The sequence below is a fragment of the Idiotropiscis lumnitzeri genome, chromosome 19 (genome assembly GCF_059441095.1).
Source record: "Idiotropiscis lumnitzeri isolate Australia: NSW breed Sydney's pygmy pipehorse chromosome 19, RoL_Ilum_1.0, whole genome shotgun sequence".
Taxonomy (NCBI): domain Eukaryota; kingdom Metazoa; phylum Chordata; class Actinopteri; order Syngnathiformes; family Syngnathidae; genus Idiotropiscis; species Idiotropiscis lumnitzeri.
Window position 1 is genome coordinate 7,852,728 of NC_142409.1, and position 14,804 is coordinate 7,867,531.

The window sequence follows — 14,804 nt, forward strand, 5'->3', positions numbered from 1 at the left end:
TTTTCTGATTATTAATCCTTTATACACGTTCCTCGTTACATAATTAACAAACCCAAATTAAGGTGTGCAAATCCACGCCTTAGTGTTTCCATTCGCAAATGAATACACGACTTTTTCGGTCAGGCTCACTCAACACATTTCCTTACCGTTTCCCCGTATTTTCGAAATAAACAGCACCCCAGCTCTATTTAAGTGCAAAGACCTTTGTGAAAGTTGCTCTAGGTTATTTTAATATCAGCTGAAAGGCACCTTGCACCGGTATTATCACCATCAAGCTCTGCCCTCAGAAGAAGAGAGGAAAATGAGGTGTGTGTGTATTCTCAAGTTGCTGCTGTCGGAAGGCTGTGTGATGCAGCAGGACTGCGTTGAACACAAAGTCAAAGTGCATTCACAGCCTTTTATTGCAATTCTTCGAGAATATTACCGATGGCCGGATCGGCGGGCCGTTGACCAAAACATGTCCGATTCCTATTTTGCATCCACCGCGTAGAGAAATGCAAGGTTCAATCAAAAGAGAATTGCATAGTATTAAATGTAAAAAATTTAAGGTCAACACAGCTAATACATGTACTCTTTTTATTTGTGTGATAATGAACAAAATAGATTCAAAATAATTACATTTAAAAAAAAAAATTAAAATTAAGCCTTTCATAAAAAGAAAATGCATATCAGAGCGATTTTTTTTTTTTCAAGGACTCTCGTGTGTCTTGTTATCAGGCACCAGGATTGGGCAATCATCCTACAGCGTGTTGTGTGAGCCGTAGTGTGTAAACAGATTGTCCTCAGGTGGTTTTTAATCAGGCTTAAGAAAAAAGTGGTCAGCCTGGTGGTCAGAAATGGACACGTGGCAAATGAGACGAACCAATTTTCCGCCGCTTGCCTTCTTTATCACCTTCACTCGCCATATTGCTCCCCCTTCTGTGCTTTGCATGGCCTGACTCAAGCTAAATATCTGTGTGTGTGTATGCGTGGGTATAGGTGTGTGTTTGTTTTTATGCATTACGGGGACATTTGACCTCAATACACACAACATGCGTGTGTGTGTGTGTGTTGGAATTACATTTTTTTTTTTTTTGACAAACTAAACACACTCTAGTCGTCTCAATCTCCTGCATCCAAACGCCAGCCACACCATGCATGAAAGCCGTCCTCAAAAGCTTAACATGGAGTGTGCATGCTAGACACTCACACTGCAGCCTTTCACAGTACAACAGTGGCACAAAACTATTCAGACGATATTCTTGGAAGAGGATGAGGCTGTGGAAACAACACAAGTTTGAATAGTAAACGACTAAAGAGGATGAGAGATTTAAGTTCACCAGTCTTTGGCGATGTTAGATAGATGGAAACATGTGGAATGAAGGGAGGTCTTGCATTTGTTTCTACTAGAGATGGGCATTTCGTCCCAGGGACGGAACGGTCCGTCCGTGCGTCACGGCCGGATGCCTAGTTTGAGGACGAGACGTTCTAAAAACGGACGGAGTGCAAAAAATACAGCCAGAGTTTCAGTGCGATCCCAGTGCGAGCTCGTCTGGACGCTGGATGGACGGGGACGCAGGAAGATTATTTTATGAATAATATTTAAGTGTGTCCAGGTTACGGATGGAGGACGGACCGTCAAAATGGGGTTAAGTGCCCAGCTCAAATTTTTACACTTTAATTTATCATAATTGATTATTTTCCTTTCCTTTTATATATTTCATGGCAATCAAATCAGACTAAATTGTGATATAATAATTAATAAACAAAATAAATTTCATAAAAAAATAGCATTTTATTATTATTGGCATGGCACTGATTGAAACCCTCTCACCGCCCTCCTGAGCACATCCAATTATCTACGACTTTAAATAAGCGGAGCGATTTTGTTTGCAAAACCTTTCAAATGAAATAAATAGAAGTATGACTTTGTAATGTGACTTTGCTCTCTTTGTGGGCTGTTTGGTAATCCATCATCAAAATAATATTTTTTTTTTTTTTTTTGGTTGAAGCCACCAGAGGTGAATTCACAATCAGTGCCTGATTCCAAATGCAAGATCAATCGTGAATCATTTTTTCGGGAGGGTGATGGAGGTTAAAAAAAAAGGATGAGATGGGCTCAGAGTCTTTTGTCTCTCTTAAATCAATAAATGCAGACTTTTGGGGAGGGGGTTAAAAGTGATTGTCACGGTGTTCCGAGCTTCCAAACTGATGTATTATTCAGTTCGGGGGGGTTGCAAGTTTAATTGCAACAGCTTGAAAAGTGTTCTTTTGTTAAAGAAGGAAGGTCGCAATCCCCGTTGACACCTTTTCATATTCATCGGCTTTGTGTTAACGACAGGAAAGGTGCATGATTTTTATCCAGTCGAAGGACATAGAAAGCTGGAGGGAATGTATCTTTGTTGCTTGAGTCGTCTCCATTTTCCCGGCACACGAGAGTATTTCCCCGACACGGAAATACCGACGTGTACGTAAAACTGAGGTTATGCTTCCCACAGCAATCCGTCATTCCAAATCCCAACACCTGCCATTATTTATTCATTGTTATTCCTCCACCAGAAATACACTGTAATTAGATATTGATCACATCGTCAATGTGATGAATTAAACAAAATGCCCCCTAACGTCTTGGGTTGCCATTAAAAGTTAAGTCACTTGCATAAGCCATGACTCAAATGTGAGATTTCAGCCAGGATGTTTTTTTTTTTTTTATTTATTTATTTTTTTTTATTTTATTTTTTGGTCATATATTATTAGTTGGTCAGCCATCATCATAAACGCAGCACAAGTCACGCTAATTACATACGTCTCCCCCAGTCGCCCTCTACCGGGATGCTTGGCGTTGCTCGTCCATGTCAAGCTGTGGCACATTACATCCCAATTTGACTGGTTTGACTCATGCCAGACTTGTGCGTGTCTCCAGTTGTGTGTGTGTTCACTACCACATAGCCCCCCCCCCACCACCAACTCCCCCCCTGTAGACTATCTGTTAAGTGCATCACACATGAATAACTGATGGTTTCTCTCAATTGCACGCAGTTCGGCCGAATGTGTCGTCCCTAGGTGTCGCTAACCGAAAAGAAGGTAGGCATCTCAGATTACGCAATTTTTTTTTTTTTTGCTTTCAGATTTATATACTGTACCTCAGTGTGGCTGTGTCGAAGTAACAAATAAGCCATTTTTGAGCCCGGGTGCCCTTGATTGTCGCAGGTGGGCCCTTTTTAAAGCGATAACGGTAACACATGTTGTCGTCTCGTGAGAAGTTTCGAATATGATTCGAGACTGGACACGCGTTTTGTGCATTTTGCCGCTTTTATTCGGAGCTTCCTTGAAGTGGTTCCTCATTGGGTTTTTTTTTTTTTTTTTTTTTGCATTGGGCTCATCTCGGCTTTAATCCATCATGCAGATATGATGTGCGGCCGTCTTGCAAAAACTAGCGCGCAACACTCACAGTCGAGTGTGTCGAGGGCTTAGGTCACGTCGCGATGCATATTTTCTTTACCGGCTGTTTGTTCTGTGACTGAAGAAGCAACATTGGGAGATGGATGCGTTTCCTCAGCCGCGCTCCTGCACACGCATTTCCAGCGGAATATTCTTGGCCGGCCTCCAGCGAGGTGGAGGATGGGTTTGTCAGAGGCTAGTTTGTGTCTGGGGAAGCACGCGCGAGCGAGCGAGCACTCACGCAAGGCCTTTGAATCATACAAAACACTTGTTTATTAAATGAAGCGTAAAATAATAATCCTCAAATCCTTTGGCATTTCTGCCGTTTGTAACAGATTCCGCTACGTGCCGCCAACTTCGCTTGGCAAACGCCGCCACTTCATTCATCTTTTACGACCTACTTTCTTTTTCACGATCAAGCTCGATGCTCCATGTTCTTAATGATCTGACATTACATGTTTATGTTTGATTGCGTTATCATGTTCTTTTCTTTACTCTTCTTTTTTTCTATTTTTTTTTTTAATTTGTTTCTAGTAGCACCGCAAGTTGCATTGTCTACTGCCCCTTCAGTCCACGTTGCAAATCGCAAACGAGGTAGGAATTGCCCCCCCCCACCCCCTGATGAAAACTCAGACTTCTTGTCATGAACTAATGCTTTTGAAGTACTAACCGGTTGTCCTTACCCAAAGCTAAAATTTAACTTGTTTGTCTTCCGCGTGTACATGGTTGTGCAGTGAACTACACGGGTGCTCCTTCATTGTCAAGCCTTGTCAGGTTGTTAGTAAGTGGACAGGGAGAATTGACCTCAATACTCATCCTTAATAACCACAATCCCTTGGACAAAAAGCCCCAATCTCGCTCTTCCCCTCTGTGGGTTTTCCTTCAAATGGTTGGCGGTGGTGAAGCTTAAGAGTTCACATCTGTCTCCACTGTGACACGTGGTGTCAGTGGTCATTCAGCCTGCCCGTCTTATTGCTATGAGCAGAGTTGAACCGAGGCTGCAAAACCTGCCCGTCTTGCAGCCTTCAGGCCAGAGGATGATAGGAAGCAGAAATGACTGCAGCAAGAGGTTTCACAGTCCGGGTGCTAGGAATTTAACATGACGTTGCACCACAATGGCTCAATGGTTTCAATATTTTTATGACCACAGACTAATTTACCGGTACGGCAGTATATTTTTGTCGTCACAGTGTTCTTAGCCAATTTTATTTGTCTTTATATTTGTAAAAAAATAAATAAATAAAAATACCAAAATTCCTGATTTATTTATTTTATTTATTTTATTTATTTATTTATTTATTTATTTATTTATTTATTTATTTATTTATGTATTTATTTATTTATTTATTTATTTTTATTTATTTATTTATTTATTTATTTATTTATTTATATATTTATTTATTTATTTTATTTATTTATTTATTTATTTATTCATGTACCTGAGTGACATTGGCACTGGCCGCCGTTTAAAGCAACACCCTTCAACTTTAAAGTTGGATAAGTTTTAATTTTTTTTTTTTTTTTTAATTTGAGGGCGATAAAACAGTTTCATCTCATCCTCTTTCCTGTCACTTCAAATCAGAGCAACCCTGAAATTGTATTTAGGCAGTCCATGTCTAAAGTCAGTTCTGTTTCCTGGGTTGAAACTCCTTCATGGTTTGACTTGGCCTCCGCTGTGTGGTGATCTTCATGTGAGCGTATTTGCGTGCTCGCTTCGCCTCGCCCTGTCTTGTGATGTGTCGTGATTCTACTAACGCTGTGCCTTTTTTGTACTGCCGTTTCTCAACCGTGGCTGTGCCCATGCCAGACTAATCATAAACCCCGCCCCCTCTCATCATCTCACAACCATCTCCTCCCTCGAGCTTCAGTCTTCATTGTTAACCTGGCATGCCGTGGCACCAAACCCGTGCTTAACCCGACCGCCGCAGCAGGCCCAAATCGCAAGACTCTATACCACGTTTCTGTCTCCCTTCTCTGCACACATGCGCTCTCTTTGCAAGACTGCGAATGCTTCGGCCACTCCAACCGTTGCAGCTACATCGAGCTGCTAAACACGGTCATTTGCGTGAGCTGTAAGCACAACACTAGGGGGCAGCACTGCCAGCTATGCAAGCTGGGCTTCTATCGCAATGCTTCGGCAGAACTGGATGATGAAAATGTTTGCATAGGTTAGTCCCCCCGCCCGCCCTCGCTTCACTTCCTGCCTCTATGTTGTCCTACAAACTCTCCTCACTCTGATTGGTCCACATCCTTCTGTTGTCCTCATCTTCCTCATTTGCGTTTCCTAATCAACCACTTTCATTAACGTCCGTCATTAATTTTCATGTCAGATGGAAGGAATTGTTTGCACCCACCTCTGTGCTAAAGCACCTTAAACCTGCTAAATTTTTAGGCATCTTCCATGTCAAGCCCCCTTCAGGTCACGTCACAAACAGTATATATTTTTTTTTTCAATTGGAATCAGCTCTGTACCCAGGCTGAGCTATTCCAAAAACTTTAATCCTCTTCTGGTGAAGCCATGCTATTGTTGATCTAGATGCATGCGTAGTGTTGAAAAGGGCTGAAAGGGGAAAGTAAAACCTCTCTCAAGTCTCCAGCACACACCTGAAGGTTTTTGTGCTGCTAAAATTAAAAAAAATTTTTTTTTTTTAAAAAGACGTGATTTCTGATTCGCTTCTAATTCCTGTCACCTTGACGAAAGTCTTACTTTCAGAAAAAACAAATAGTCCAAATGCATGTTGTGTTTTTGTGATCATTTTTTTTTTGCGCCGACCGCATATAATCCAGACGCTCAAATAGCCAATTTCCGTTGGGATCTTATGAAGTTGGCGACGGGGTGCGGCCATCACGCTCTGAAACATAATAATTGACTTTAGCTGCTTTTTATTTTATTTCTGCATTTTTTAAAATATTTTTTCGACATTCCGAAAAGCCACACTGTATGTATGTATATTAGGATAAAGCAAACAAGAACAACCGGCTTTACTCCAAGTACACTATAACGCACTATTAACTTTCTACGAGTTTTGTGGACATTTTGACAGTTTTCTTTTAAACGCAATATTGTACATCGAAAAGCCCCCCAAAAAAATGAATTATGAAAGTACGTTTGGCATATCCAAGAGATACTACCTCACAAATGATTCTCACTTTTTTCGGCCATTCTTTTATATTTAATTCACTTTGTGTTCAACCAAAAATGTCCCCAATAAAATGATTAAAAGGTTTTGATTCATGTATAAATAGAAACGTGATTATATACGTGATATTCAAACTGAAATCTAATCTTGTTGCACACTTGAGTACAATGACAATAAAGGGATTTCTGATCTGATTCTGAAAAAAAAAAATAATTAAATTAAAAAAATTTGCATTAAGATGGTTAGCGTTTTTTTCTTGTTTTTTTTTTTTGGTCTAATAAAATTTAGGGAACATTAATGAAGGGTGCGCAGTTGTTTTTTTTTTTTATCTTTTTCTGCACATGTTCTAAATATAGAGTGGGATGTGAAAGCATTTCTTTGTTATGCAATATTACTCTTCATCTATTTTTTGGGCAACTAGGCAAACAAGCGCCGTTTTCTATGACTTTAAATAGCTCCATCATTTGTGAACAAAGCAACTGTAATCGCGCCAATAAGGTAATGCAGCATTTTATTTTTATTTTTTTTATTGTTGTCCTTGAAATTGTCATTTACAAGCCTTTTTAATCTGGCTAAGACCTTTTCAAAATGACTCCGACATGCCTCAGCTGTTTTTCTTTGTGAGAAATGTGTGAACATATTTCGCATAGGCCCCCATGGCAAATTCCATTTCCCGTCTTTCAACGTCCGCGGTGCCAGGTGCATTTGTGAGTCCTAAGGGGAGGTGGGGCGCGGCGCGTGGTGAGGTGGTTGACAGGTTACGACAATTCCGAGGAAACAAAGAAGTCACGGCGCTCGTCAGACGCGCTATATGACATGATGTCAAATTTATGAAAAGGCCTCGGGAGCAGCAGCTGAAACACATCACAAGGCATTAAAGAGCCACTGACAATTTCCCTTGTGCCGAATTGGCAGCCACCCCCGACTCTGGATGCTGACCTCCAAGCCTAGATTTGTCATTTAAAGTCACCTCTTTCCCGTTGCCTGGCATGTATGTTCAAGTTGATGGGCGGGGTGGTCAAAAATACTGTAGGTGTCACTTTGAGAGCAGGTTGCAGCTGTAGAGAAAATCTGGAAGGTCAACAAGGCCAAAGAAATCATGTGCAGGTCGGGGAAATTCATTGAGAATGAATTTTTACTCCGAAGATGACGACAATGCCCATTTCAATGTAGTGTCCTTGCACTCATCCCCACTCACTTATCTTGATTTCATTCCAGTGTGTCCTTATGACTGTCATTTCCGCTCTCCCTTTTCCACTTTTGCATACCTCTGCCTGTTTTGATAAATGTAATTTTACAACATGCATGTGCAATATAGCCCAAAATATGTGCTCACTGCATGCTGTACATTCAAAAGGATTAGTGTGGCAATGAAAAGTGGAACATCATTTCATCGGATACTTTTAAAATTAAAATACTTTTAAATTTAAAAGAGATTAATAACATTTAGAGAAAAAGTTTGAGTTTTAAGAGGCAAACTGACATTTATCAAGCATAAATCATATGTATGCTCATTAGTTTTCATTTAGTGGAAGGGTTTGCATGCGCGTTAACATATTGTCCTATTTCACAAATACAATTATAAATTATTAATAATAAATATCAAATTATAATTAGAACAGATTTGAAGAAAAATTGATCGATATTTGAATTGTAGATTTATGCTTCCTAATATTTAATATTTGTGATATAGATTAGTATCTGATGAATGTTATTTTAGGGAGTTCTGCTTTAGGATAAAATTATTCTGACTTTATTAATTGATATTTATGTTATTTTGGACTGTTTTATATATAAATATATTAATATAAATAAATAAATAATACATATATATAAATAAAAAAATATATATCTATATAAAATAGACATAGTCCAACTTAGTCCCAATAAAACTATTTTTCATTCTATAAAAAAAAAAATATTTGATAAATATTAAAACAATTAATGAACATATTTTTCACATAGAATCAACGTCTCAATGTTTTCATTTTGTGTTACTGTTGAAATGGTAGCATTTTTATTCCACACGACGAGGTCAGTAGCAACAAGTTGAATGTTGTTGAACAGTAATTGAGCCCAAGCACTGTTGGGCCACGCTGTGAAAATTCCGCGAGGTGCTCTGGGATGTCGAAGCACATGCACCTTTTTCTCCAGCTTGTGTGTGTTTTTGTTTTTCCAGAGTGTAATTGTAATCCCTTTGGCTCAGTCAGTGATCGCTGTAATGGCACGGGATATTGTATATGTAAGGAGGGCACGACAGGGCCTAAGTGTCGTGAGTGTCTGCCCGGCTATATGTGGGACGATGGCTGCAAATGTAAGTAGAACCACAACAATCGCCACTTTTCAGGTCCACTCTTCCCTTCATCCCCTAATCAACTGTCTCTCTATTTCCTATCTTTTATTCCCCTTTGATCTGAATCTTTGCTGGAAAAATGTGCACAAATCATAAAGCCAGCTGGAACCAAACTGAGCAGTGAGATGACAATGTCGACCTCAAATCGGGAGCTGGGAGGGGGCTTGGGGGGGGGGGGGGGGTGCAATGGCCTGCGTTCTGCTCACTGACGTAGTTATTCAGCCATGCAACACAGCAGCAACATGAAGCTGAGTCAATATTGACGGCTTGACGGGCTGCCTGGAATCTGTTTGAGTATCCGTCACCTTTTTGTCGGTCCACAACAGCAGACAATGTCATCCAAAGCTAACAACGCTGGACGAGGATACAGGTTGTTTTTCCCGATTAAGTCCATGTCTAAATTCCTTGTTTTTTTTTTTTTTATACAGTAGCTAAAAAAAAAAAGAAAAAAACGCTCTGTACCAGAAAATAATTTCAAAAGTTTTCTGTTTTGACCTTCCATTCCGTCCTCAGATTCCAAAGATTGATGCGTGCATGGTCAAGTCTCCATTTGTATGCAGACTGAGGAATGCAATTAAATCTGAAATCTCTCACCAAACACATTTCAATTCCAAGCAGACACGCCTACTTCATCAGTCCCCTCTCCAAATATTTTCCTTCATCAAAAGTAAATGCGCCAGATCTGATCATGTACTGCATGCAGACGTGTGCTTGATAGGCGATGATAAATTGGATCGAAAAAAAAAAGACTATCCGCAAAATTCAATAATGATGAATTTAGCATTTAATCAGCACTGTTGGCTCATTAAGACTTAAAACCAAAATACGTATTTAAATGTTGCTTAAATTGCCGTGCATCTTCGATAACATGACGCAAGTTAGCGATTTCAATTGCGACTTTGGTGATTACGATAAATCAATTGTAATAGCCACCGTCGTTACCTCGGACAATGACATCCAACAAGGAGACTTAAATCGAAAGAGGAAAGGAAAGGAGGGCAACGTCTTTGTCTATATTTCCCTTTTTGTCCACCAATACAGTACAGAGCCCGACAAGTAAATATTTTTATTTTTTTTGTGCGATTTGTCAAGTCAAACAGCGGGTTATTTCCACGAGGCTCTCTCTCTCGCTCTTTCCGTGTTCGACTTTGCCAGCTTCCGATGTCATTTAGAGTCCAAACTATTTGATGATAAGACGAGTGAGTTGCCGAGAAAAATGTTCCATATGCATCGCTCAGGTCACTTATTCTGATGTTGCACAGCAGGAAAACGAAAGCAGCTGTGAATATTCTTGGAAGGAGGAGACTTTTGCTCGGAGCAGCGGGGACGAGATAAAAGGTCATGGTCTAATTAAAGGAGTCTCCCCTGCGTCCTGATCGTATCGCTGCTATTTTCTAGAAAACGCCCTCTTTTAATGAATACACCTCAGCGCCTTCTCTTCTCTTCACCAAAGTTTTTCATTTGCTACCCAAGCAGGGTACCCGCATGCCTATTTTTAAACATCTCGAGCAATTTTTGGGGAATGTGAGAGAACCTACGTGAGTGCATAAAAATTGGAAAATGTGTGCTTACTGTTCTGAGAGGCAGCATGGCATCCATACAACGGAATAGTATTAGAAGAAGAAATTGATAAATCTGGGCTAAATGTTAGTTTATCTATTAGCTGGTAATTACATATGCAAACTCTTCATGTTTTTAATTTTGCTCAGTAACCAAATAAAACTCTCTCTTTTTTTTTTAATGTACTAACATATTTGTCTTGTTTCAGCTATGGTATGCATTGTCATCGTTACAAAATACACATTTTAAACAAAATGATAGGCAGCCTTAAAATGACATCTTTATACTTTAAAAATTATAATGGTCATTTTATACACTCACGGGAAAAGACTCACAAATATATTGTTCAGTCTGACGTATAATATTAATTACAGCGATTTATAATGACGCAGTGATGATTTAAATGAGAATACGTACGATGTACAAAACTGAACTAAAATAAAAGTGCATTCTGGAAAGTAAAAGCAATGCATATTTAACGCAATACTTTGCCTTCCTGGTCCCTGTGCGGGCCGGTCAGCGAAGGTGGGCGGGCCGGATGTGGCCCCCGGGCCATACTTTACTCCTACGACACCATTCTTGGAGACATCAGAGACTCGGCCCTTTGTTGACATTCTGCCAGAAGATTAAAAAAAAACAAAAAAAGATCCACATTTGTCATTTTAATTGCCGACCCGTTACTTGCGATTCTTTTAAACTCCCCCTGCAGGTGATATTCGGAGGGAAACCGTTATTTGAGAGCTAAACAGCAGCCACAAACCAGACGTGGCCAAATAGAAGTCACTTTTCCCTTGCACGCATCCCATCAACGCCCAATTTGACTCCTCCTGGGAGACAACGTGCATCCAGCTGAGAGCCCTGATATTTGTCGTTGTGATATTTATATCCCATCGAGTTCATAGATTGCTCACCATACTGTTTCCCACTCACGGGAGAAAAAAAAAAAAAAAAGGAGGGAAATGGCGAGAAATGTCTCCGGCGTTTATCATTGTTTATTTGTCTCAGTTGGTTTATTAGTTTTCGCAGCCTTGCTTTGTTTGCCCGAAGCTTGCTTGACAGCTTGCCTCCGGCGGGAATATAGTGGCCTCGGTGTCCCAGCGCTAAATATACGCCAATTTTCAACCTGATGTTCACTTTGTCTAAAGTCGCCGCTGTTTTGGAGGTGGAGGGCGAAGCCTCGCAGACTTTGGGGAAACCGTCGATTCAGTTTGGAAATGAATCGGCGCAAGTAGACATTTTTGGAGCAAAGCGAAAAGAAGACAATTAAATGTTTGATGTAATCGAATCATGAGAAGAATTTTCATTCAGGCTCCAATGATGGAGTTATGGTAAAATAAGGGTACCCTAATAAATTATTAATCTGGTTATAAATAGATTATCAAAAATATTTGGCTCACTATTTAGCATTGTCAATATTTTGACATCCGTACAGGAAATGGCAAAAGGATACTTTTGAAGTACAGAATTCTTGAGGAGGATTTTTCGCTCACAAGTGGAGACGTCAGTTCATTATTTGGCTTGTGGCAGCTTTGTACTCGTTATTAACCAAGTATTTAAAAACTGAATTTATAAACCCTTGAGGGTACGCTTATTTTCAAGGGGCATCCGACTGACAAATATTGACTTTTTGATAGATTTTATAGTCATAGTTTTTTTTTTTTGGTGAAATACTTTTTCTGGAGTCAATATAGTGAGAACTGTATTTCTGTCAGAATTTTCCTTGTCATCATTTACCGTAAATTTCATACGCTCGTAGTGGGACGCTGAGTTGAATATTCTATCAAATCCATGTAATGTGATGCGTTTTTTTATAATAATCGTCTCTTTATTCCTCACAGTGGACCTCAAGTTACCTGTCCTAAAAATATTCCAAAGCCCTCACGCTGGTCTCTCTTTTTTTGCATTGCCTCCGCCACAGCTCGGGTGTGCGACAACGAGCTCATGCGCTGCCAAAACGGCGGCGTGTGCATCAGCAACGTCCGCTGCAACTGCCCCTCGGCCTACACCGGCTTGCTGTGCGAGAAGCCGCGCTGCGAGTCGGAGCTGGGGGGTTGTCGAGGTGCAAGTTCGGGCCAGCCCCCCCTGAGGCCTCCGTCCTCCCTCGGCCTGCTGCCGCCGCTTCTTTTGGGCTTGGCGCTTCTCTAAAGAGACCTGGTGGGAGAAATGACCCCCCCCCCCTTTCATGCACACACACACACACACACACAGCCTTCACGCCACCGACTCATCCTTCTTTCGAATATCCGACAAGCATTCAAGCAGAACAATCGTCAGCTTTGTGGACTGTACTGTACCAGCTTCTTCTTTGAGCAGCCTCAGCGGACACTGATGTGAAAAGGAATGTGCCAGATAATGAGTGCAAAAACAGTTTTTTTTTTTTTTTTCATTCAACATCAAAGAATATATACAAAAAAAATGTATACTTGTTAAAAAAAAAAAAAAAGCAAGATATTATTGAAATTTAAAATAAAAAAGTGCAATGGACAGTGAGAACCTCCGCACCCGCCCCCCCCCTCACCCCCAACCCAACTGCTCCGGCTCATCCTTCCTCAAAGCCATACAGGTGCGTAAGCTCCCCTCCAGTCGGAGCAAATAACTGAAGATGACTTCCTCTGTTATTGCCACAGCAACACGGCTGCAACCAATCGACTCGCACGAGACGACCGTGGCTGCCCAGATCCCCTTTTGGGACGCTCCTGTAAGCTGGACTGTTGAGGAAGACAAATCAAAGAAATATTTCCCTCGGCCTCTTCGATCTAATGTCCATGGGAGAGCGCGAAAGGAGAACGAGTTCTTTGCCAGTTGCATTGCGGATGGAAAGACAATGTGTGCAGACTGCTACATGGTGGCGCGGCAAACTTTCTTCCAATTTCGTCGCCTTCAAGCTCATGCTCCTCTTCCTAACCCCTCGCCATTGCTGCCACTAACCTGTGCTTTTGTGAATGTTACTCTGTAAAACCCTCGTCGGTTGAAGGATTTTTTATTTTTTTTTTTGTCAAATGTCGGTGATGCACATGTGTAAGAATCCTCGTTTCTCTCTGTCTCTCTCTCTCGCTCTCCGTCTGCTCTCTCGACTCTCCCGTCATATTTCCTCCTCTAATAAGCTCCACTAAAGCCGTCTGATTCTTTTCTTTTAGACTCTCTGCTCTCTCAACCCCCCGTCAGAGGATAGCTTTTCCATAAGTGGATAGAAAATCATCAGTGTATTTACAGGTTCTCTTCTGAACTGGGCAAACAAAACAAGTAATGTAGTACTTTTGTATTTTGCTGAACTGTGACAAAAAAAACCTTTAATGTATCTCGACGACACTCAAAACGCAGGCTTTTTTTGTTTGTTTTTGTTTTTCTACCCTGTTCGTTTTTATTTAATGCTTTTAGTTGTACGGGTCATTTTGCTTTGTGTTAGCAAAAATGCTGGCATCAAAGAATATCAGTTTACATACAGTATTAATAAAGTGTATTTCCATCCTACCAAAGGACATTCTAAATGTTATCTTCTGGCATTGAGGATTTAAGTGAATAAAAGCTTCTAATTAAGCGCTGTCGTTGGTTTGGATGAGTCAGTCGTGTTTTACGTGGACGTGAAACCGGTGCGATATTCAAGTGCGGATGGAAAGAAAACACCAAATGAAAAGACGTATTCACGTTTCGCGGCCTCTGATACCAAAGGTCACGCCTGCTTTGTGTAATACTCACTTGAGTTAAATCCTCGTCACTGCAAGAGTGGGAAGCGACTTGATGTCCTTAAGTGTGATGTAAAATGATTCACGTCCGACTTCTGAGCAGGGTGGGAAAAGGAAAAAAAAAAGCCCCAAAAAATTAAGATGGCGTAAATTCAATTTTGGAATGGAATTGTTAGTAAATATTTTTTTGCCTTATAAGTCCGCCAAATCTCAATCAATCAATCGATCAATCATTGAAGATACGAACAATCGTTACTGCTCTCAATTTACCGTATTTTCCGTCTATAAGGCACATCGTGTTATAAGGCGCATTACTGCACGTAAAGGGAAACAAACCGCAACGTCAAACTTCATTCCACTTCAATTCGACATCCATAAATAAGGTGCGCCCGATTTTAAGGCTCACTGTCGATTTTTGAGAAAATGAAACGATTTAAAGTGTGCCGTATAGTCCGAAAAATACGGTAATCCTTTTTTACATTGTCGTCATCTGCTGAAAACAGTAAGAAATCGACTTTGACAAAGTCAGTGTATGTTGATACAAAAAGTACAAAGTGTCCGAAAAAGTTAAGCAGACATAAATACTTCCGAGGATGTGCTGACAAAACGTCCTAAATCTGAACCACAAGATGACTGTCCCGTTCTAAT

At 40.5% G+C, this 14,804-nt stretch overlaps 1 protein-coding gene across 15 annotated transcripts in view; it reads left to right on the forward strand.

Moving 5' to 3' along the window:
- The window catches only part of ntng1a (netrin g1a), a 129,826-nt gene extending 115,811 nt beyond the window's left edge, over positions 1-14,015 (forward strand). For 6 of the 15 annotated variants that reach the window (XM_088282968.1, XM_088282971.1, XM_088282970.1 and 3 more), the window contains 3 exons: positions 5,421-5,588; positions 8,740-8,874; positions 12,392-14,015. In XM_088282968.1, coding sequence (XP_088139094.1) covers positions 5,421-5,588; positions 8,740-8,874; positions 12,392-12,618 — 530 coding nt within the window. In that variant the 3' untranslated portion in view covers positions 12,619-14,015. Of the gene's footprint in view, positions 1-3,018; positions 3,064-3,954; positions 4,015-5,420; positions 5,589-8,739; positions 8,875-12,391 lie in introns of all 15 variants that reach the window. The other 9 variants (XM_088282984.1, XM_088282975.1, XM_088282976.1 and 6 more) reach the window with 9 other exon arrangements.
- The last annotated feature ends 789 nt before the right edge of the window (positions 14,016-14,804 follow it).